We start from the raw sequence: 25,792 nt of genomic DNA, 5'->3' as shown, positions 1-25,792 counted from the left end.
CGCTTTATCGGCACCCAAACATAAAAAAACAACACCCGAATAAATTTGGGCATAGCGCTCTACGTCATATTTTCAATGCCCGAATAAATTTGTGAATGGCAATGAATGAGTTAATGAACTGATCTTCGTTGAACTATATGAAAACATACCGTCCCCACACGGAACAAAATGAGTGAACAGCAGCAGAAAAAAATACAAATACAATTTTGCACGGATGTGGGCCAACATATAAAGCGTCATTAGGTTGCTTTTTACATTTGTCCAATATCTCCTCCCCTTCCTGATAAATTCCACCATTCTACCAACAGTGATGAATTTGTATGCCAGACGGAGAGTCCTAAACCCACATAAGCTCCTTTTACACATTTGCCGCACACAAAGTCTATCCAGTCGGTAATCACTGGAGGCGCGTGTCCGGCCTTCCCACGCCTGATGCGTGTGCTGGTGTCAAGCGGAATGGGATACGGTTGACGAGACACAAAAGACATGTTGGGACGAGGTCCTAGCTCATCAAAGGTGTTGGGATGTGACAAACAAAAAGTCGCATTTGTGTGGAAGGTGAAGCTGTGAGTGATAACAAGTGAGTTGGCGAATGCGCCAAAAGTTAGAGTAAATCTTTAGCGCTCAAAAATTCAGGTCACGTTCAAACCATCCCGGCTTTGAAATGTTAGTTAACTCATTCACTTCCATTCACAAATGTATTTGAGAAATAAAAATATGACAGAGCGCCATTCCCAAATTTGTTTGGGTTTTGTTTTTAATGCTTGGGTGCCGATAAAGCGCTGGCCATGCCATCTGGCAAAGTTTTTTCCCTTCCACAAAGAGACAGCGCTTCGTTCCAGCTTTAGCTGTTATTAAGGCACTATATAAACCAATATGCATGCATCGCATTGTATTTTGGACACCCTAATTTAAAGCTTATATAACTCCAGACCCACAGAATTTAAGAATTACAGTAAAGTCTCGTTATATCGATATTCAAGGGAGTCCGAAAAAATATTGATATAACCGGGACTATCGATATATCCGACCCTGTTTGCATGTAATTTTCTCCGTGCGTGCATAGAAATAGTATCGATATAACCGGGACTATCGATATATCCGATATCGATATAACGAGACTTTACTGTAACTATTTTTTCTGATGAAACAAGAGAGTCTAAAGGTTTTTACACAGCATTTAATGATTATTTAGACCTAAAACTCAATATTCACTGGGTGTTGGAATTCGAGTGACAATGACAAAAACCGTGGCACTGGAGTGGACACATTTTTGCACATCGTCTGGCAGTGAATGAGTTACTCAGGTTGATCTTCATCTTCAGCACCACGGAGAGCTCTACAAAGCAATTGGTGTGTTTTTTTTCTTTTAAACCTGAAATGACTGAAAATGGATGAAAACTTTCCACGCAGGGGTGACCAGTATTTTAGCACTACTGAAGTTAAAGTACATTTATTGAATCATACATAATTTTTATTATTTTCAAGCACAGTTACATTGGTTACCTTGTATTCGTAGCTTTACCTCATCCATATACAGTGAGATGTCAACTTACAAACTTTTCGTCTTACAAACGTCAAATTTATGACAATTAAACCTTATAATAAGCACTATTTTCATAATACACACCCACCACGGCTGGCGGAGTAATCTTCGGCGGAAGCATACGACCGAACAGCACCAGAGGTTAAGTTACCAACAGTCCTTATGGAAGGTGACTCTCCTTCCATAAGCCATTAACGACCATCAAAAAGGTAAATAAAACTTTATTTTACAGCAGTTTATTTCTTTAATTACAGTCCTCATGTAATGCGCCTCTCTTTCTAAACAGCAATTCCCTTTGACCTTCGACCTCCAACGCCATTCCATCAAGCCACAAATGACCATCACAAATGTAAATAAAGTGACTTTATGATATGAATAGCACATTTATTATACATAGAATAAGGTATGTTGTGTGTAGTTTTAAGGCTTATTTAGTTGAAAAGTATATTTTATGGAAACCCGGGAACGTATTATTCCCATTTAAATGGTTTCCTATGGGAATTTTTTTTTTTAGATACACACTTTTCGCCTTACACACTCTGTCTGGGAAGCAATTAAGTTCGTAAGTTGAGGTCTCACTGTGGTTTGTTTTTGACTTTTTTGGATAATCGGTAGAATCATCAATGTATGCACTGGATATAAATCACCCAGCATTGTATTTACTATTTCCTTTAATTTTGGTGAATTTTGACTTACTGCATCTAAGGGATGATTTATTCCCGTTTTTGAAATTATTGTGGTAAATTATTTCATATAGTTGTTGAATTCCTTCACTAAAAATTATTATTTTGACCCATTAAGCAAACAATTTTACATCTGATTGATTTCTGTTTCATGAAAAATAAGCGAGAGCAATGCGGTGACAGCGATGCATCAAGTTGACGCGATTCTTGCAAAGCTGATCCCAAATGTCACTGAACGTGTTACTTATTACCAATTCAATTTGGAAGGAAGCTGGAGCAGAAATACCCACACAAGCATGGGAGGCCATTCAGGCCTTGTGGTATCCACTCCCCCTTCTGTGCCGCTCAAATCAAGAATGAATAACCTTCAAAAGGACATTGAATTAAAATGAACTATTCTTCTTTTTTGTTCTACGTATGACCAAGTCCATTTGGGGGTTAAAAAACTCAATTGTGGCAACGATAAAGAGATAACAGGAGTGAACTGCTTGTCCCTGAATTTTATGACTGACACAACATAACCCAGCTATGAAGGCGGACATGTAATTCCTTTTTTTAAACTCCCTCAGATTTGTTCAGTCGCTGCATTTAGACATGATATGCTTTCAAACGCCATAATCTGTTCAAATCTAAACACACCATCAACCATCCGGTGATGACGTCCAAAATATGGCCAAAACAGAGAAACGAGAAGCTTAAGCTTATGATTGCCAAAGCTAATGGCTTTGTCGTCCGCGATGAATCCAGGTCACACGCGCAAGGGAGGCTCTCGTACATTACGGCCTCCAGGGAAAGAGACAATATAATGACAACATAAACCGAATAACCCTCTCGCAGTAATTTTTACACAATATTTTATTAAATGTAGTGCTACTTACTGCCATTCACGAATTTATTCAGGAATTGAAAATATGACGTAGAGCGCCATACCCGAATTTGTTCGAGTTTTGTTTTTTCATGCTTGGGTGCCGATAAAGCGCTGGCCATGGCCTTTGGCAATGTTTTTTTCTTTTCCATAAGGGGGCAGCAATTCCCTTTTTCCATGTTGCCGCTTTGTTCCTGCTTCAGATGTTGTTAAAGCGCTATATAAACCAATATGTATGTATGGCATTGTATTTTGGACATCTGCCCTCATTTCAAGCTCATATAAGACCCATAAAATGTATGAATGTACTTTTTTCCTGATGAAAGAAGAGTCTAAGGTTTGTAATCTTGTATTGAATGTTAAAGGACAACCGACGTCTCCGGACAAGTTGTGTCCATAATTTGTAAAATGGCTTCAAATAAGTTCTACTGAGCGTATTTTACAAAGATTCCACCGCATATAGCTATATTTTACATTTTAAGACTCGCGCTGAATATTCAGGAAGTCTTGTTTTTGAGTTGGTGACGAGTCCGTACGTGACGTCACTAAAGGACCGCCCCTGACCGTAAAAAAGACGCATTGTAGTGGTCCTTCCATCACGTCAATGTATTTTGCTGTACTTGTTTGGTCTGGGTACCTCGTGTTGCACCCAAAAGCCGCCAGAAGGCCAGAAGAAGCGCCATATAAGGAATTTATCAGCCGGTGGAAACAGAGGTGGCCACAGGAGGTCGCCATTTTGTGACTCTTTTTTTGGTTGAGAGATTTTCCCCCAATGTTGCCTCAAAATGACACAAATAAATTCTTTAATCGATTGCAAACATGTATGCTTTCCTCTTCAGAACTATTTGAATCATATTCATAACTGGATGTGTAACAAGAAAGCATATTCTCCGAATCTGAAGACATTGTTTTGATTCACCAGCAATGCAAGACGTCTTGGCGTGACGTCACGAACTGGGGGCGGGACTTTCTGAAAATGCGCAATTTGCAGCTCAATTTTTTTGCAGATTTTGGACACTTTAAGTCATTTTTATTGGTGTTTAGCATTTGAATAAAATATCATACTGCGTGTTTTGGGTGTTTTAGATGCTATAAAACGTTTTTCTGATGTCAGATAAAAAACAAAAAAGTGACGTCGGTTGTCCTTTAATGTCCTTTAGTCCTAAATTAGAGTTCGGGTAAGACATGAAATCAAAGCTCCTCTTTTCAGACAGGGGGTTGCGACAGACCCATGTGGCGTGCTTTCTTGACTTCTATTGCTTATCAGTTGCCCAAACCTTAGTGTCACCTACAAATCCACCCAAAATACTTTTTTTTTGCTTCGCTGACAAGATAAAGTTGGCAAAGTTTTTGGGGATAACGGAGTGCAAAATAATCTTAGTTTCAATGCCCATTTCTTATCAAGCAACTTAGTTTGTGACACATTCCTGCTTCAATGCCGCCTTTAAAGGACATTCAAATTAATTTGAAGGCGGGAGCGATCACTCCAAAAGCGGCGCAGCCCTCCGACATCTGGTCTAACCCGATGAGTTACACCACGAAAATAAGAATCCGATAAGTTGCAATAATTTTTTATTGCTGGGATTTCAACTAGCATATTTTCCTGTGTATAAGGTGCAACCAAAAGTCTTATTATATTTCAAAAGATAAGTTATCTGTATAAGTTATACGCAGGTGCGCCTTATATGAGAAGTCATCTTGAGCCACAACAGGTCTCACAAATACTACTCGCAGCCACCGACTCCATTTGCCCCTGTAGAAGTACTGCGTAATGCCAGCCTTATACTGTGGTGCGCCTTATATTTGGAAAACCTTTATATATTTATATACTACATCTGGAGAACTGTTTTCATTCAATGCAGGTGCGCCTTAAAGTCTGGTGTGCCTTATATTTGAAAATACGCCATTCATTGGGGGTTTCAAAAGATGACCCTGCGCCTTATACTCTGGTGCGCCTTATACAGCATTGTACACTGCAAAATACTGCATGTTTTCATTGAATGGAAATGATGAATTTTCCAAAATCATTCACATTTTGTGTTTTCTGCACTACAGTAATGCAGCCAGAGTGACACTTGCCCTTCATACAAGATGTCAAAAATGTAAAATCAGCCACAGCAATTTGTATCTGGTTTGATTAATAAATCCTATTCCATGTACCGAATTAAGCATATTAAATTAACCCAATACCATTTTATTTTGCTGTCTGAAATGAAATATTGCATCCAGAATCTCGTTGACCCCATGAGCAAGTGTGCCGATTTAGTTTGAAGACAAACAAAATGTTCAAACTCAATAAACGACGCTTTGGCAGGGTCAGCCGGACAAGTGTGTGCGCGCCTGCTTGTTTTCAGCACCATTCAACTGCCAAATGCAGAGTGCCAACACTTGACCAAGAAATCAGAGATGACTGCGTGACCAGTTAACCTGAGAGTGACATATACACCGCGGAGACCCCCCCCCCCCCCTCTCTCTCTCTGACATGAAGCTGACAGCTGCAGAAGCAATACAATGGACCTTTGTAATGTCACATTCTCGTATGACATCATGAGTAATGTATCACGTCATGGCATGAATTCATTTACAATCACCTCATAATTGTAAAATTTGTCTCTGCTATCTCAAAAACTAAGATTAAAAAGCACTTTCAATCACAAGTCACTATAAGCAGCCATTGTCAAATATAGTTGAGTCTCATTTGCAGGCCTGCCACTGTGACTCATCTGCTACTAAGTGTTTTCAAACTCTGCATGTGAACACGCATGCGTGGAAAAGAACAGCAGGTCCACTTTGGACCCGCACATGTAAAGTGAAACTGGGGAGGAAATGAGAAATATGTTTAACAAGATGGATGTGCTACAAGCAAGTTCTAATTGTGCGAAGCAAATGGTGAGTAAAATACAGCTTGGAAAAAGGAAAAGAAAAAAAAAAGATCAATATGTGGAAACACAAAGAATGTAGATTACCCTACAAGGCTTATTGAGTGAAACTGGAGAGAACTAGAATCGTGTCAATTGATGAAATAATTATGGCAAAGTGCAGCTACTCAAACCCCGGCCACCCACCCCTCTCCACGCAGAAGCCTCCAAACATTACAAGCACACACCGCACTCATCACATGAGGCCATTTTATTCTAAATTGTTTTTTATAAGCAGTCTCAGAATACACAGTGTATATTGGTTTTTTTTTTTTATCATAAGTGCACTTGAACATGTATTGAATGTAAAATTAAGGCTCTACCATGTGGCCTTGTTAAATGATAAATGTGTGCTTGCACATGCAGTGCAGCTATGTTCAAAATAAATATTGAATTTAGACAGTTTTTTTAAAGCATTTTTTAATGAAGAGGCAGGCAGAAAATGGTGTCATTCCCCAGGCGGGGCTGTGCAAGAAAATACGCAGTACTGCACTGATGCGTAATTGAATATATTTACCCTTGCTCCTCGTGATTAAGTTTATCAAACACACGTGCAAAGACTGCATTTGTGATCATGTCGGAATTGGAATCGTGCAAAATGAGTGGAACATAGCATTGGTAGGGAAAAAAAGTTTGTTTCCCCCCATTTCGTTATCTCCATCTCGCCCTTCTAAGGCAGTCTTTCCACTTCAGTGGCGGTTTGACGCCCCCAGCCTTTGTCCGCAAGCACGCGCGCGCGCACAAACACGCACGCACAAATAATTTCCATCTTTTGACGGGGACGGGGGTTTGATGTATAACGCGTATGATCCAAACACACCTTGTAATCCAATAAAAAGAAACAAACATTGACGCTTGCGTGGTAGAGGGCGCCGCCAAGGCCATGGATTAAGACCTGAATGTCAAAACACGCATAATACACACACTAACTAGTCTTTCGGCTGCAAAAACAAATTACATTTTTTTCTTCTTGTCATTAGACGTTCTGAGCATTCAAATGGGTCCTGTGCATAAAGAAAAATAATATGATTAAACGTGTAGGTCCCTTTTTTACGAAGAGCTCATACGCCCGCCTGGACCTACACGTCCCCCTAAAAATATACATTTTAGGATTTTATCGACTAGCAAGAAGCATGGAACGTCCATCTGCGGAATTTAAGGCGAAGCCAATCACTGGACTCTAGAGCCAGAGAAAATGGAGGATGCATAATTAGAGCAGGGCAGATAAAAGACTGCATCTGCATGAAATTCAGTCCACTATTCATTTTTGCTTTATTAATCAACTTAAAAAAATACAATATGAAAAAAACTACGTCTATAAAGTATTACATTGAGCAAGTTATCACCCCTCAAAAATCCGTTCCCCATTGGAACCAGTCCACTCATGTCACAATGACCCCTTACGTTGTTGCAGCGCGGACCGCAAACACAAACGCCGCTTTTACGCATCATTTTGCACCTCCTTGCATTGAAAACAAATGTTCAAATGACCTTTTAATGTCAAAAATAATTTCCACCACCTCAAGCACCACCTCAACCTTCCCCCCCCCCACTCTTCTCCATAAATATGAGATTTATTTTAAAAGAAGTTGTGGGGTGGGGGGCATTAAGTAATTTGGTCCCTCATGCGTAAACACCCCAAATCTGATGGCAAAGTGCAGCACGGTTGGAAAATCAAACCGTGCGCCCTTCGGGGCGATCCTATCAGCCTCCCCCTACTTATTAGCAGCCCCCATACACCCTCTTCACCAGGCAAATAAATAAATGAATAAATAAATAAATAAATAATGGTCATTATCTTTTGCCATCCAAATCAACAAAATGCGCATTTTTGATGAGCGCCACTTGGTCACTTTACGCACTCCTCCAAAACGAAATGCAAATTGATTTTTGCGCTCGGAAGGAACTCTCTTCCCTCACCATGTTGTCTTTTGTATCCTTCAGAAAAATCAATGTCACACGAAAAGCAGCCATGTCACAAAAGATCAACAAAGTTGCCAGTTACCCCCCTCCCCAAATAATAAATTAAGTGTCGTATTCTGTCTGATAAAGAAAATCAGCATCATTTATCAAAGTTGATGACATTTTAAACGGCAACTTCAACAACTTCAGCATGCACCAAAAAACAAACACACAATCCATGTCCATGGCCTACCTTCTTGCAAAGAATACAGCAGAAGTAAAGTTACAAGCCACATGCCATTCAAAGCAGTTATAGTTCACAGGAATGCGGTGCAGCCTCCCCCCACTCCCCCCCCAAAAAAAAGAGCGCGCTCGGTGCAGCAGCAAGTCTGTCAGGCGGGAGAGGCTCCGTGTTGGGCATGGACTGCTTTCTTAGTTTGATGCTGCTTCCTCCGGGCAGGTGTTTCCAGCCCTGGTCCCGATACCGCGAAAGCAACCGCCTGGGAAAGTACCGCCTCTGCCACCTCGTTTTCTCCTCCCCTTGCCTGGACGGAACGCGCCCCCCCCCCCCTCCGCGTCCTAACCAAGAAGTGGCAAAACAGACGCGCGCGTTGCGGATGGAACGCATCCAACGCTGCTTTACGCAAATGCACTTCACGCACTAAGTAGTCGCACAAACTCTCAGTTTGGTATTAAAAACACTTTGACATTGGAGCTATGTCTTTACAATAATAGCATCACTTTTTTTCTCGCTCTACTGGCGCTAGACTATGCGTCAATGGAACCCAGGAGCTGCTGGTTGGCACGTTTCAGTTTGTGACCAACAGGTGGCACTGTCCGGCCACGCCGGCAGCTGCACAGGCTTTGGTAAGCTTTAATCAGTGTCAGTTAAAAGGACTCCCGGCACGACCATTCAGTGTCTAGTCATTGTTTGTTTCACCCTGTCAGGTTTGTTTGGTCTTGTCACGTTTTACTCAGGGTTTTGTTTGCTACTTTGGACGTTTTTGTTCTGATGAATTTGTTGTTTGAAATTTTGTTTCCTGGTGACATTATTTAATACAATTAGTCTAAAACACCCTGATAGCTCCCACTTGCCTGCTTTTTTGGGGGTCCACCATCACTGCCACCTTGACAAAAACACACTTTGTAAGATGATTTTCATTTTGCCTTCTCAGGACCACATTAATGCAATCATTGTGACACCAACCGATCCCTGTTTACACCTCCACTTTATACTGTAGATGATATTTAAAATTGTAACATTAGTCACTGCAATTCGGATCAGGTTCAACAAATCTAATAAATTAAGCAAAATAAATGAATCTACTATGATTTCATGATGTTGCTTCAAATGAAATAGTACATAGAGTGCCCCATTAGCCACTGTGCTCATTCTGTTTCAAGAGAAACAAAATGTTCAGGCTGAGTATGAGACGGTTTGGCAGGGTCAGCTGGACTAGTGTGTGCATGTGCGCGCTTTTTTTGTGCGTTTCCAGGACCATTCAACTGCCAAACGCAGTGGGCTAACACTTGATCAAGAAAACAGAGATGACTGCGTGACCGGTTAACCTGAGAATGACATTCTCATTCTCTCTCTATCTCTACATCTCTACATCTCTACCGCACACATAAAAATACACTGACAAGAAATGTGTTAAATGTATTTAACATTATTTCATGGAATGGTTGCATGAAAGAAAATCATTTATCTCCAGGTAAATGGGTATGTGCATCAATTGAAAAAAATGCCTCTAAAACCAGATGATTCTCTTCTACGCAGCCACTTGACAAAATTAAAATAAATATGCTCACATCACCATTTATTCCAGTGTATTTTGTGCACTTTTCTCCCATCAATATATAGGAAAAAAAACAAGCTTTTATTTGATAAGTATATCCTCCTGAATCAAACCGTAAAGCTTCTTCTCCAGGCTGCTGGAGAAAAGTGGTATCCTTTGAAAATAGTAGACGCCTCCAGTATGCAGTGAGCGAGGCTTTTTTACAAATTGCAGAGCCACCTAAGATGTCAAGAGTATCATGCGCTTTCCTTCCTTCACCCATTGACAGCACCCTCAGCTGCGCCCCGCAGGAAAGGAGAGTGTATGCTACCAGGGCTGCGAGAGGACACTTGCTGGTCAAAAGGCTGATGTTAGCGGGCCTGACAGCACCAAGCAGGTTTTATCCTCTGTGTCAGACAGTGATCATCATAGGGCCTGACATAAGGCCTGTCAAAAGGCAAGCGGCTCCACTAAGTGTCAATGAGAAGTGCGGGTGCCCAGAATGGCTTTACACGCAAAAAAGAAAAGAAAAAGTGACTCATCTCCATCAGCGCCATCACCAGTTGCCTAGAGATAAGGATGCAGATAGAAGAAGGGGGGGAGGGGAGTGCTGTTTGAAGAGGGCAAGGTTGATAAGACACGAGCGTGATGAGACAAGTTAATGTGGATGTTAATGTTCATACAATCAGTGCTTCCCTTCAGGCCCCGCTAACACGCTAGGATGATATTAGCGCTAATGCTACCAGGATCAATGCATACGCCACCTACAGACATCTCAAAAAGGTCAGAATTGGGGAAAAGGGGCACACGGGGTGCCTGCGTGACACCTTGCAAGGTCAATGCATAGTTGGAATGACAGGCGGATGCATGAAGGCCATGTAACGCTTTAAAATGTGTCAATGCGCTGTCAGAAACCCACTAAGCCAATGTTAGTGTCAAGAGGGAAGCAATGAGCTGCAAAAAGCCTCTTATGGCCAAACCTGAATGGCACCGCCTTTTTTATGAGGCTCCACATAAGGCAAATATGAATGGCACACACTTTGCTGCAGCGCATTAACGGGTGGCGAGGGGCGTAGCTTGAAACCAGCATGCGTGACGCTTGTATTCGTGAGCGTGAGCATGGCACACTGAAAAAGGGGGTTCTTAGTGTGCACCGAAAGGCATGTTAATTCATTCAAATGAGGTTGGGTGGATTAAAAAAAAAAATAAAGGAGTGGGTGGCGAAGCATCCTTTGCCCGATGAGACTTACGGAAGCGACGGGAGGGAATTTGGAGAAGAAAAAAAAATGGAAACGAGGAACGACAAGGAAAGAGAGAATCCCTGCGCACGAACAGGCATCCCAAAACAACATGCCAGGGCAATACCATTGCTTGCAAGATGGCTACCAGTGCAAAGGCGTTGCTCTCGCCCCTTCTAGTGACACACAAACACACTTTCAGACACACTTACAAGGGAAAACGCGCAGTAATAAAGTGAAGCTCAATAATTGGTGCTTATATAAGAATCGATAGTTAACTAGCTAACGACAGAAAAGATGGAGAAAAGTGCTATTCTTTGAAAATGGTAGACGCCTCCGAGGTGAGTGAGGCGGACATGCTTGTTTACAAATTGGAGAGCCACGTCAGATGTCAAACTCGCTAGCTAGCTCGACAGATATTCAGCTAGCTAGATAGATAGATAGCCATCTAGCTAGCTAGATAGCTAGACAGATAGACAGCCAGCTAAACAGCCGGCTAAACAGCCAGCTAGCTAGACAGATAGACAGCGAGTTCCACAGCCAGCTAGACAGCCATTTAGACAGCCATCTAGCTAGACAGATAAACAGCGAGCTAGACAGCCAGCTAGCGAGACAGATAGACAGACAGACAGCCAACAGCTAGACAGGCAGCTTGCTAGCCGGCCGTCCGGGATAGCTAGCTAGCTATCTATAATCCATGTGGGTAACCAAACCAAAACCGATTGTCAGTTTTGAAACCAACATCATAAATAGCTTGCTAGCCGGCCAGCCCAAGATAGCTAGCTAGCTAGACAGCCAGCTAGCTAGCCGGCCAGCTGGGTTAGCTATCTAGCTAGCTATCAAGATAGATAGCTAGCTTGATATATATAATCCATGTGGGTCGTCAAACCGAAACCAATTGTCAGTTTAGAAACCAACGTCATAATCATTCAGAGAGACAAACGCAAGCAAGAGGAAGAACGGGCAGGTGTGGAATTTTGACGTTGTGGATTTTGGCTGAGGGCAAAGCTGCTATCCTCAGCTGCACTTCTTAGATCTTATCATTTTCCCACGCTTTACCACGCTTTAATGGCTGACCTCCACCATATACACATACTCAAGGACACACACAACACAACGATGACAATGGGAAAAGCTGAGTGACCGTTTGCAAAGCTACACTTGTGAAGGCAACTCGGTTATCAACCCAATCATAACATTATGAGGGAATGTGTTTACTGTACAAACAATTTCAGTATTTCATCATTTTAAATAGTATCAACCAACAGCTATTCTGGCAAATAATTTTCTATTTTGTTTGAGTGTGAGGGAGAGAGGATCTAAAAATGTCAACACAATTTGTAAAATGTCACAATTAAAAACACTTTGAATGTGACCTATAACCCTTTATAACTACATTGAAAAACAAAAAAAGGGGAGTTAAAAATAATCAAGTGAGAAAATGAGGTTACAGAAAGATAAGCACACTCTTCCAAATAAGAATGTGATTGTCACAAACCAAACCTCTTTAATTAACCGCAAATACATTTCAGCTGTTCAAGGAGGATTTTCCATGTTTTTTTTTTTCTTTCGAGCAGAAGGCCTCAAAGTTTTTGTTTCCCTTCACTCATTCTGATATTTTTTTGTCTGTGCTGTCAATATGGCCACCAGTCGAAATGGCTCTGGGAAGATGAGGCCTTTATCGCTCTCTTACCAGTATCGTCTGTGTGTGCTTGTGTTTATGTTTAGCGAGTGATGTTATCAATGCTAAATGGCTTCTCATGCTTACCTCACTTGAAGTCCGGATGGAAAGCAGCTGACCAATGAAGCCTCAGGGAACCAACTGTTAAAGGACAACCAACATCACTTTTTTTGTTTCCTAACTGACATCAGAAAAACGTTTTATAGCATCTAAAGTACCCAAAACACGCAGTATGATATTTTAGTCAAATGCAACACACCAATAAAAATGATTTAAAGTGTCCAAAAACTACTTCAAATTGAAACCGGAAGTGGCCAGTTTCAGAAGGTCCCGCCCCCTTGTTCGTGGTGTCACCCCATTTTTCTCCAAAACCATATTAAAATATTGTGCGAGTGCATAGATGCCAAATCGCAAGTATGCAGGCTCAAGTGAAGGAATGCAATATGGAAATCTGCATTCTTTTTTAAAATTATTTTATTATTTAACATGCACGGCCTTGAAGTGCTTTCATACACATTTTACACTGTATGACATTTTTGAGGTAATAAATTGCGCACACGAAGTAGTTCGGAACTGCACAGTGGAGAATTTGATGTCACATGACAATCCATGAACTAGGTGCTTTTCATTTGTTGTACAGTATATTGATCACAGAGAATATGACACTTACTTAAAGGACAACCGACGTCTCCGGACAAGTTGTGTCCATAATTTGTAAAATGGCTTCAAATGACTTCTACTGAGCGCATTTTACAAAGATTCCACCGCATAAAGCTATATTTTACATTTTAAGACTCACGGTGACTATTCCGGAAGTTTTGTTTTTGAGTTGGTGACGAGTCCTCACGTCACGTCACTGAAGGAACACCCCTGATCGAAAAAAAACAATTGTATTATTGTAGCAGTCCTTCCATCACATCAATATATTTTGTTGTACTTGCTTGGTCTGAAAATGTCATGTTGCACCAAAATGAGCCAGAACAGGGCGACCAAGCTCCATGTAAGGAATTCATCAGCCTGTGGAAAGGGGCTGATTAATTCCTCACACGGAGCTTGGTCGCCATTTTCTGCCTCTTTTTTGGTGATACATTTCCCCCCAAAGTTGCCTTAAAATGGCACGGAATAAATTATTTAATCGATTGCAAACATGTATGCAAACATGTATGTATAACTGGATGTGTAACAAGAAAGCATATTCTCCGAATCTGAAGCCATTGTTTTGATTCTCCAGCAATGCGAGACGTCTTGGCGTGACGTCACGAACTGGGGGCGGGACTTTCTGAAAATGCCCAATTCGCAGCTCAGTTTTTTTGCAGATTTTGGACACTTTGATTTTTATTGGTGTTTTGCATTTGAATAAAAATCTGCGTGTTTTGGGTATTTTAGATGCTATAAAACGCTTTTCTGATGTCAGTTAGGAAACAAAAAAAGTGACGTAGGTTGTCCTTTAAGGACAACACGTTTTTTCTATTGAAGGGACTTGAGCACAGGGCAGGCGAGGCAGAGGCTCCCTGTTGTGTTAAATGTAATGATTAGCACAACAAATACTACTGTAATAGAATCAACTTAGCCTGAAACTGATATTTATTTTGCATGTTGAAACGTGTGAAATTGATTCAAGCATAATAATAAAACTTGAAAAAATGTTGTGAATAAAGGTTTAAATTGAAACACAGGCTAACCATCGATTTTGGATATAGATTTTAACAAGTTGTATAGGAGTCAGTGCCTCACCTGTCATGAGTTTCCCCATACGTCACTGCATCGTTCGTTTGCACGGCGTTCAAAGTATTTGAGCACAACGAATACAAATCTTGCTTTACGTGACTCAAAACAAAGTTGGCATCAATTCATGAACATGCTTGCAAATCAATGAAAACTCGTCTCCACGCACCTGTATGTTGCTCAACACAGGAGAACCTGAAGTCACTTCCGTGTTTATGTTGATCTTTGGGCGTCCTCTTGTGTTTACTATTAGAACTACTCAGTTCTTCTTTTTAACCCTTTCGATACTGACGGTACAAATGAGTACGCCATCAATTTTTACACGTAGAAAATAAACGAGAGTAAGTTTCTTCCCAAATGTGTTGGTACAATTTAGTACCTCATTCTTCTGATATCTAGCGACATGTAGCATTTTTCGGCGGTCAACAGAAGATTGCATCAGAATTGCTCCAGGCGTCCATATAAGTGCAAATTAATTGCTCAGTTTTATATCGTTTGTGTCCTCCTAATTATCCGTAAAATTGGTTTCCTATGTTTGTATTCTGATGTGTAAACTCTTTATCGATGATTTTATTTATAAAACTGATAAGAAATTTGAGATAAGATTTTATTACAACCAATATTATAAATATTGTAAAAATATATATGTATTCATTTCTTGAATGATGTCTTCTTTAGAAGCCAGTAAAATGATTCAGCATAACAGTTCTTTCAAAAATTACATTTTTAGATTATGGTATCAAAAAGCTAAAATAATAAATCCCATAATTCTGAACTGTGGGAGTTATTTGAAACTCGTGAACATGTTACAGCCGAATTTCCAATTCTCGCGATGACATTAGTATTTTATGCTATATGTTTTGTTTCATGAAGTGATTTCAAATACAGGGCTTGCCAAACCCTGAATTAAAAACACTTAAAACTCACATTTGATTTTTTTTTTTAATATGATCAACACACACGCACGCACGCACATACACACGCGTACACTTCGCACACGCAGGCACGCACACACAAACACCGTTTGTGTTCAAATTTAAAACACTGTCTGTAAGATAAGAATCTGTTTTAAATTTGATATAAAGTAGACAGGATGAACTTAATACAACTACCGTTTGTGTTATGTAGGCAGTTGGGTTAAAAAAAAAGACCAAAAACACATCAAGGTTACAAACGTGTTTTATGGAACTTAAAAAAAAAAAAAAAAAAGATAACGACAATCGTGACAGCGAGTATGTCAGCCGCACATGGTGTCTCCTCTTCATGTTTTTCCTGCTTCATTCAACATGGCGCTGTCATGACGATCACCACTAAACAGTGAGAATGTGTCATTTTAGGACATTTCTGGGGGATTTTTAATTTGACATGTAAATATTTGCATTTTATTTCATCACGATCAACACATAGCTCTTTTTCATTATACAACTATAGAAATTGCTATTGCGTGGTATCACCTACCAATTATTTTCCTTGCTTATACAGTGGCGGAACTTTTTGCCTGCAGGAATAAATAAATACATAAATAAGCACATCCATAAATAAACACAAATTAATATCTCGCAATGTTAATCATGTTAATTATTGAAAGTTATGATAAGCCCGATAAGCCATTCATCCTTACATTTTTGACAAGCAAAACCCATTCATTAGAATCATGGATCTTAAACTAGAGTGCACCCACACGGAACCCATCCAGCTACGTTATATCCCATTTTAAGTTCTACTGTTTCTTTATTTAGCTAGTTTTAATAATTACTTTTCAGTGCCTATGTTTTAGTTCTTATTACTAGTAGTTTTTACAAAAATGCTGAGTTTTATCTTCATGTTTGTGAGTAATGCTAGTTGTCCATACACCGTACTTTGTATGCAGCTTGTCTGTTTGAAAGTGCTCAATAAATACAGCTCAAGTGAGTTTCTTTCACATTTGGCTGAGAGAATACCAAAGTCAACATTGCTTATTTATAATTTTCGTCAATAGCCCGCAGCATTATGTTGAAAAATGCTTTACATGTAGCATTAATCTTCACAAGTAGGTTTTAACGTATTTCCCAGGAAAAGAAAAATGTTTTTCTACATTGGTAGTTCTTGACTTTTGTGAATTATCGTTTCAGTTACCTTGCATTTTCATTTTATCTTGTTTACAAAAATATTTTTTTCCGATACCAGCCCTACTTGTTTCATTAATTAATTAATTCACTGCCATTCCAGAATTTAAATTGAAAAGTGTGACGTGGCGCGCCATTCCCAAATTTGTTTGGTTTTCCTTGTGGGGGGAGGGGTTCCAATAAAGCGCTGGTCAGAACTATATTGTTTTTCCCCTTCCACAAGGGGGCAGCATTTGCTTTTGTCCATGTTCGCACTTTGTTACAGTTTCAGCTGTTATTAAAAGCGCTATATAAATCAATATGTATGTATTGTATTTCGTACAGCCACCCTCATTTCAAGCTCAGATACCTCCAAACCCATATAACTTAGGAATTAACTCTTTTTTTTCTGATGAAAGAAGGGAGTCTAAGGTTTCTTACGCTGAATTGAATGTTTATGAAGTCCTAAAACTCATTATTCTGTGGCTCCTGCAATTTGAGTGAAAATGACAAAAACCCTGGCACTGGAGTGTACATGTTTTTTTCACATCGTCTGGCAGTAAATGAGTTACAAAAAACAAAAAAAATAATTCCATCAATCTCTCCATTTTCCGATCCGCTTCATCCTCACAAGTGTCATGAAGGTTGCTGCAGCCTATTCTAGTCGTATTTGGACAGTTGTTGGGGGACACCCTGAACCAGTTGCCAGCCATTAACAGGGCACACAAAAACAACAACCATCCGCACTTCCACCTCGGGAAAGTTTAGAGCACAGGTGTCAAAGTCAAGGCCCGGGGGCCAAATCCGTCCCGCCACATAATTTTTTGTCGGCCCACGACAGCAAATCAAACTTGTGAAATTGCATGATGCTTGCTAAACTCCTTACCAAAAATTCATTTTGGGATGTACACCACCACAATAAAGGTCATGATTCTTCACTTCAGATTTGAAATTTCTATATGTAATCTGTGGAGGGGATTAAACATTAAAATGGCTTCCCCAAATTAAAACTAAAATGTGGCTCGCTGCAAAAAATTACATTGACACCCCTAGTTTAGAGTGTTCAATCATTCTGCTATGCATTTTTTTAATGTACGCAGAAACCAGACTACCTGGAGAAAACCCACGCTGGCTCAAGAGGAACATGCAAACACCACACAAGGAGACTGGAGCCAAAATCAAACCCTGCACCTTTGTACTTTGTGGTCAACGCGCTAACCAGACGGGGCCGCTACCCACAGTTCCATAAAAAGTTAAAATGGCTTGCGCTCTTTGACATGACGTTAATGGTTTAATCAAAGGTTTTTCCTGAAAAGGTTTCAAGACTGAACCTTAATAAAAGCCCCTGTAATTCATATTCCCTTACCTGTCAGCAAAACAATTGAAAGGAATACAATGATTCCAGCAATGGTCAGCCCAGCGACGCGTAGCGTGTGGTAGTCTGCAAAAGCAAGTATGTAGTACAGTGTCACTGCTCGAGTAACAAAATTGCTGACATTCATCATGAACATTTCTGGGAAATTATAGGCAAAAAATGTAATTTACAAAATTGAAGGTTGGTTCTCAAATGGCCAGTAAACTCAAAGGACAACCGACGTCACTTTTTTGTTTTTTAACTGACATCAGTAAAACGTTTTATATCATCTAAAATACCCAAAACACACAGTATGATATTTTCAGTCAAATGCAAAACACCAATAAAAATGACTTAAAGTGTCTAAAAAGTATTTCAATTTGAAACCGGAAGTGGCCAGTTTCAGAAGGTCCCGCCCCCATGTTCGTGGTGTCACGGCAAGACGTCTTGCCTTGCTCGAGAATCAAAACAATGGCTTCAGATTCGGAGAATATGCTTTCTTGATACACATCCAGTTATGAATATGATTCAAATAGTTCTGAAGAGGAAATCATACATGTTTGCAATCGATTAAAGAATTATATGTGCCATTTTGAGGCAACATTGGGGGAAAATCTCTCACCCCAAAAAAAGAGGCACAAAATGGCGACCTCCAGTGGCCACCTCCGCTTCCACAGGCTGATAAATTCCTTATATGGAGCTTGGACTCCCTCTTCCGGCGGCTTTTGGGTGCAACACGGATCTCAGACCAAACATTTACAGCAAAATACATTGACGTGACAGAAGGACCGCTAGAATGCGTCTTTTTTACGGTCAGGGTAATCACACTTTAGTGACGTCACGTACGGACTCGTCACAAACTCAAAAACAAGACTTCCTGAATATTCAGCGCGAGTCTTAAAACGTAAAATATAGCTATATGCGGTGGAATCTTTGTAAAATACGCTGACAAATTATGGACACAATTTGTCCGGAGACGTCGGTTGTCCTTTAAATATACTGTATCTGTTGATGTGGAATATACAGTACATTTTTGCATAATTCTGATTAAAGAAAGCAGATTTCAGCCAAGCTGAGGTGAATGTCCACGCTAGTGATTCTCAAAGCACGACAATTATATTCCGGGTAAATATGTCACAATATAGCAGCAACTAGTGTTCACAAACGGCTCTCACTTACCATAAACAAAGTCTGCATCGGGGTCAGTTACTGTGCCTATGTGGCAGGACATTGAATAGTTTAAATATTAGTATCTCAGCTTTTAAAGTACATGACAACATTCCAAAAAAATATAACAACCATCGCCTAATATAAGCTGAAACCTGTATCGATAGGTATGTTGTCTGGGTTGCATAGAAACAATTTCAAAAGCATCATCGAACATGCAACTTCAGCAGCAGAATTACCCCCCTCCCCTCCAATGTGCTTTTGTTTACAATCAATCAACATTGTGTGAATTACCTTGAGGAGGCGGCATTTTCCTTATGGGTTAACGTGTTGAATCGTCCAAACTGCGGAGACAAACAATGCATACATGCTGTCACAGCTGGTGATCACTCTTTTAGGCACTCTGTTTCCATTCAAAGAACGTTTGTTTGGTCTAAGTGATCGCAAAACTTTTTCCTTACGTGAAATGATGACGTGGGTGTATTTTCAAATGTTTTTGGATAATACATTGAATTAAAGACCTTTGAAAGCACACCCAAATAGTGTGTCAAGGTGGGCACGTTTGTCTTCCGGGATCATGATTTTTATTTTAACAGTCCAGTTGTACGAACTTAAAATCAGTCCAGTTGTACTGACTTAAAATCATTAACAACACATATCAGAAAAAATCATTTCCAATTTGTGTGAGTTGTGGTTTTCAATCATTCTTAGCTTTCTCCTCGAGGGCATTCTCCGCAGTTATCTGTTGATAAATCATTGCCACAATGTTCCTTAACCTTGGACCTTGCACAATCGGACGATTGAGTAACTGACGCTGTTGCAGCGGTATAGAGAAGAAAACTGATCCATCAAACTTTTTTTGGGAAAGAAAATACTCAATGATGGTAAGTGACCGATGGTTTTCACCTCGTAATTGGACGACAGATTGGGTAAATCTCACACAGGGAATGGAACCACATTTCATGACGTAGGTCAAATCGGATGCTTTCAATACTTATTTCGGCACACCAATAAACAAATATATATAAATGCAAGAATATGTGAAATAACTGCTTAGAAAAGTCTGAGTGGCCTTTAAAGAGTTATGGAAAAGTCCAAATCTACAAGCAGTCATTTATATGCCTTTCATTTTTATTTGATTTTTTGTTCTTTTGACTTCAAGATGGTGCCGCGAGAGTGGTTGCCTTTCCAGGAGCTCATGTATTTAGTTTTTCTACTTTCATTCCTTTCATCACTTTGCTGTTGTTAAATGTAAATGTCTCTACTCCGATACGAATGAAGGCTAATCCAATCCAATCCAATCCAATCCAATCCAATCAATCCAATCCAATCCAATCCAATCCAATCAATTTCTAAATCATGGAGAGGTGAAATTTACATTGGCTGTAAACATTCATTTGAAAAAAAGCAAATTCGTCTCTCACCTGCTCTTCAAACGTCCTTTGCTCAGGTGCGCGTATGCATCATGGGAAGACGTCGCTTCACCGGTGCACCCCTTAACTAACACGCAAGGATTTTCCACGCCTTCAGTTGCTTAAGTTAGGTATTTATGGTGTCAAAGTTTGAACTCTGAAGTCAATAAAATGCCAACCTACTAATCCAACTGCTTGAATGAGCCGCAAATTGCCTATCTAAAAACATTACAACCACCAGCCTATATGTGTTTTTATTAGTACATACTCCTGTAACAGTAGACTACTATTGGCACTATGTCAGAAAGTGCTAATGGTAAAGCGTTTTACACCGGTGACTTATAACCCTTTACAACTAAATTGTAAAACAATCTTTTTGAAAAGGGGAGTTAAAAATAAACAAGTGAGACAATGAGGTGGCAGGAAGGTAAGCACACTCTTCCAAATTAAAATGTGACTGCCAAATGAAAATGTGACTGCCAAATGCAAATGTGACTGTCAAACCAAAAGTCTTTGATTAACAGCAAATAAATTTCAGTTGTTAATTTTTCCTGGCATGTTGTCTTTTTTTGCCTTCTATGAGAAGGCCTCAAAGTTTTAGTTTCCCTTCACTCATTCTGCTATTTTTTGTCTGTGCGGTCTAAATGGCTTTCATACCTGTCCAGTATTGTCTGTGTGTGCTGGTGTTTATATAGTGAGTGATGTTATCAATGCAAAATGGCTTCTCATGCTTACCTAACTTCTCGTCCAGACGGAAAGCAGCTGATCATCTGATGAAGCATCAGAGAACCAACTGTTAAATGGGAAGGCAAGATGTTCATTCTTCCTATCCAGTAATTTCATGATAGCACAGGTCAACAAAAGGGAATCCCGCTGTGCTGACGATAGGATGGGTTAAACTCCCAAAAAGGTTTTTTCACCCCAAAAAAAGCAAAGGGAAGGAGGAGGTTGTGGCTTGGCTTACGAACTTAATTGGTTCTCAGACAGTGTGTAAGGTGAAAAGTGTGTATCCCAAAAAATAATTTCCCATAGGAAACCATTAAAATGAGAATAATCCGTTCCCAGGTCCCCATAAAACATAATTTTGTACTTTTTAATTTTCTAAGCCTTAAAACGACACAAAATATACCTTATTTTATGTATAATACATGTGTTACGGTATTTTAATTACAAAAAAAATAAACTGTACTGTATTATAAAGTTGTTTTATTGACCTTTGTGATGGTCGATGGCTTGATGGAATGGAGTGGCCGGTTTCATCAACATTAAACACTTGATGAGGAACGTAACCTTCTTTCACCGTCTTGCGGAATGATACCTTGTAGGTGCTTTCTCTGGGATAATTTTATCTAGTTCCTCATCAATTGTGTTCTGTTTAGCTGGGTCGATAGCTTTTCGCATCAAGTGTACAGATGGCTTGTGTGCGTTGTTTGTGGCGCCTGATTGATGGGATATTTTAACCTTGCAGTCTACACTCTGCCTTTGAACTATCAAAGTTGAAACTCTCTCACTGTCGTCTGCCTGTCTCTTTAATGTTTAAACCACCTCCCCCCCTCACTGCAGCATTCTTGACCAATCGTGTGGCTTTAAGCGAAGACTGGGGGCTGGGAATAGTGGACAAAAACAGTCGGCTGCCATTTTGTTGTTAGAAGAACGGGCTCGTTCGCAAAAGACACATCACTCATTGAGGCAGCTCCGTGTACGAAAAAAGTTCGTATGCCAAGGTAAAGTGTGTATGCCAAGGTAAAATTGTCATAAATTTAACGTTCGTAAACCGAAAAGTTTATAAGCCAAGGGGTTTGTAAACCGAGGTATCACTGTCTACTTTTTCTTGCTGTCAAGCATATTAAAGTGTGTGCAATTGATTCACGCATAATAAAAAACTTGAAAATGTTTTGAATAAATGTTTAAATTGAAACACAGGATAAGCATCCATTTTGGATCTATATTTTTACAACTTTAGACGTCAGTGCCTCACCTGCAGTAGCTTCATCATACGTCACTGTATGGTTAGTTTGTACACCGTTCAAGTGTTTTGAGTACATCTGACTTGACGTGATTCTGTCGAAAACCAATAACAATTGGAAACAATTTGAGTTCGATTAAGCTACTCAGAAAATTTGGCACCAACTCATGAACATGATTGAAAATCAATGAAAACTCCTCTCCACGCACCTGATATGTTCCTCTACACATGAGAACCTGAAGCCAGGTTTCTGTATTGGTCTTGGGGCGTCCTCTTCTGTTTACGATTAGTACTACCTGGACTAGGTTCCTGTTTTTGTTTGTTTGTATTCCACACACAGGAAGCTAGCAAAATAACCCCCAAAATTGAAGACTGTGGGGCAGTTATTTGAAACTATTGGACATGTTCCAGTATAAATTACAATTCTCAGTAAGAAATTAGTATGTATTTTATGCATTATGTTTTGTTTCATGAAGTGATTTTAAATACAGGCTTTGCCAAATACCAAATAAAAAACATTGGCCTAAAAAGTACAATTTGAAAAAAATATAATTTTGCTAAAAATGTTGAATTTGGCTTGCAACCATGATTTGAAACGTTAACTACAAACTTTAACCAAGGCTGGAAACCCAAATTTGAAACGATCGAAACACACACACACCCACACCAAAACCCACATACACCCACCTGTTATTTTAGCAGTGTGGTTGAAAAAAATAACAAAAACAAATCAAGGTTAAAAACGTGTTTTATAGAACTTAAAAAGATTTTGTATATAATTTTGGCATTTCTGTGACAGTGAGCATCTCAGCGGCACATGGTGTCTCCTCTTCATGTTTTTCCGGCTTCATTCAACACGGCACTGTCATGAGGATCACCACTAAACAATGAGAATGTGTCATTTTAGAACATTTATGGGGGATTTTGACATTTTTAATTTGACGTGAACGTTTGCATTTTATTTCATTACGATCAACACAGTTCTTTTTCATCACAACCATAGAAATGACTATTGTGTGGTATCACCTACCAATTACTTGCCTTGCTTATACAGCGGCGGAACTTTTTGGCTGCAGGAATGATTAAATAAATAAATAAATACACATAAATTAGCACATCCATAAATAAAAAACAAATGCATGTCTGTGTAAGGGTTAATTGTGTTAATTATTGAAAGTTATGAACATTAAGGGTGCTGATAAGCTCATCATCCTTACTTTTTTGACAAGCAACACCCTTCATTAGAGTCAAGGATGAGCTGAAACGAGAGTGCAACCGCCTGTAACCCACCCAACTCAAACATAATCTTATGCCTCCAACGCAGATGTGATGCCTGAAAACTTATTACAGAAAAGGACCGTAATACGTACACAAGCGCAGACACATGGATACATTTTAGCTACGTTTTATTCAATTTTAAGTTCTGCCCTTTCTTTATTTAGCTAGTTTTAATAATTACTTATCAGTGCAGATTTTTTTTGTTTTTATTACTTGTAGTTTTTACAAAAATGCTGAGTTTTATTTTCATGTTTGTGAGTAAAGCTATATTGCCTGTAGAGTATAGTAGTTGTTTATGTAGTCCTAAAACTCAATATTCTGCAATTTGAATGAAAATGACAAAAAACCTGGCATTGGGGTGGACACATTTTCGCACATCATCTGGCAGTGAATGAGTTAAAATAAATAAGCCATAGTTCCATCCATCTCTCCATTTTCCGATCTGCTTTATCCTCACAAGTGTCATATCTCAACCGTCTTCAGACAGTTGTTGGGGGACACCCTGAACCAGTTGCGAGCCATTGTTAGGGCACACAAAAACAACAACCATGACCAATAAGTTATTAGTATTATTATTTTTTTGATAATGTGGACGAAACCAGAGTACCTGGAGAAAACCCATGGCTCAGTGGGGACATGCAAACACCACACAAGGACACTGGAGCCAAAATCAAACCCTGCACCTTTGTACTTTGTGGTCAACGCGCTAACTCGTCGACCACCCGGGCCGCCACCCACAGTTCCATAAAACGTTTCATTAAAAAGTTTAAAATGGCTTACGCACTTTGACATGACGCTAATGGCTTAACAAAGTTTTTTTTTTTTTTTTTTTTTTTTTTTTGCTGAAAATGTTTCGATGATTCTGCTAAACCTTAACGATGCCCCTGTAATTCGTGTTCACTCACCTGTCAGCAAAACGAATGAAAGGAACACCAGGACTCCGGTAACGGTCAGCCCAACGATACGTATCGTGTGATAGTCTAAGCACGAAAATAATGTTTTGGCGAAACATATCACAACATGGCAACAACTGGTGTTCACAAACTGCTCTAACTTACCATAAACAAAGTCTGCATCGGGGTCAGTTACTGTGCCTGTGGGGTACGACATTGAATAGTTCGACCATTAGCATCTCAGGTTTTACAGTACGTGTACATGAGAAGATTCCCCAAAAAATATCATAACCATCGCCGAATATGAGCGGAAACAGGTATCGATATGTATGTTGTCTGGCGTGCATTGAAACGATTTCAAACGCATCATCGCACATGCAACTTCAGCAGCGGAATTAACCCATCCAGTCCCACTCGTGCTTACCTTACCTTGAGGAGGCGGCATTTTCCTTATGGGTTAACGTGTTGAATCGACCAAACTGCGGAGCCAAACAACGCATACGTGCTGTCACAACAGCTGGTGATCTCGCCACACTTTTCGGTACTTCGTTTCCATTCAAAGAATGTTTGTTTTGTGTAAGTGATCGCAAACGGCGTTCCTTACGTGAAATGATGACGTGGGTGTGTTTTCAAAGGTTTTTGCATAATACTTTGCTTTAAAGACCTTTGAAAGCGGACCCAAATAGTGCGTCAAGGTGGACACGTTTGACTACCGGGAAGTTGCTTTTATAAATGTGCTTTTTTTTAACAATCCGAGAATAAAGTGCCATTGCACCTCCACCACACTAGGGGGCAGTGACGTTGTCATTGCCATAATGCGCAGTTATGTGTCAGTGTTTTGTTTGCACTGAGCCTGCTCGCTTTGCTCATGAATAGGAAGTTTTGACACGAAATGTAGCAGACTTTCAAGTAACACTATTAAAACATATTTATGAGGCAGGATAAGATAGGCGGGGAGATAAATCCCCCGCAAGGTAAAACAAGGAAATATAATGAAGCATAGCTAGCGCTTGGCTTCACTGTGAAATCGGCAATTAGAACTATGCCCCCATTATAATACATTTATTTTCCATTTTCCAATAATAATAACAATAATAATAAATTTCATTTGTAAGCGCCTTTCAAAACTCTCAAGGACACTTTACAGTCACAGGATATTTTTTCCGCGGGTGAGCAGCGGCAGCCACACGCGCCAGCGTTCACTCAACCCGGAAGTAACAAAGTAAAAAAAAAACCTAAGTAACAAATATGACAACATAAAGACACAGAGTCATCCATTCTTCAGCACTTTCTGTACTCTAA

The 25,792-nt window shown here is 39.8% G+C and overlaps 1 protein-coding gene and 1 long non-coding RNA gene across 3 annotated transcripts in view; both read right to left on the bottom strand.

Annotated features, from left to right (window-relative positions):
• The window catches only part of dscaml1 (DS cell adhesion molecule like 1), a 112,505-nt gene extending 104,116 nt beyond the window's left edge, over window positions 1-8,389 (bottom strand). For both annotated transcript variants that reach the window (XM_089013919.1, XM_089013920.1), the window contains exon 1: window positions 8,168-8,389. In XM_089013919.1, the coding sequence (XP_088870045.1) occupies window positions 8,168-8,210 (43 nt within the window). In that variant the 5' untranslated portion in view covers window positions 8,211-8,389. The remainder of the gene's footprint in view (window positions 1-8,167) is intronic.
• Window positions 8,390-22,331: 13,942 nt separating this feature from the next.
• On the bottom strand, window positions 22,332-25,088 carry LOC148888493 (uncharacterized). The gene is made up of 5 exons (XR_016117178.1): window positions 24,920-25,088; window positions 24,656-24,691; window positions 24,503-24,577; window positions 23,350-23,389; window positions 22,332-23,199 (listed from the first exon to the last, which is right to left on the bottom strand). It is a non-coding gene; the product is annotated as an uncharacterized LOC148888493 (long non-coding RNA).
• Window positions 25,089-25,792: the final 704 nt, after the last annotated feature.

Source organism: Hippocampus bargibanti, linkage group LG14, assembly GCF_051943395.1.
Source record: "Hippocampus bargibanti isolate YZ-2025 linkage group LG14, ASM5194339v1, whole genome shotgun sequence".
NCBI lineage: Eukaryota > Metazoa > Chordata > Actinopteri > Syngnathiformes > Syngnathidae > Hippocampus > Hippocampus bargibanti.
This window is presented reverse-complemented; position numbering and strand designations above follow the sequence as displayed.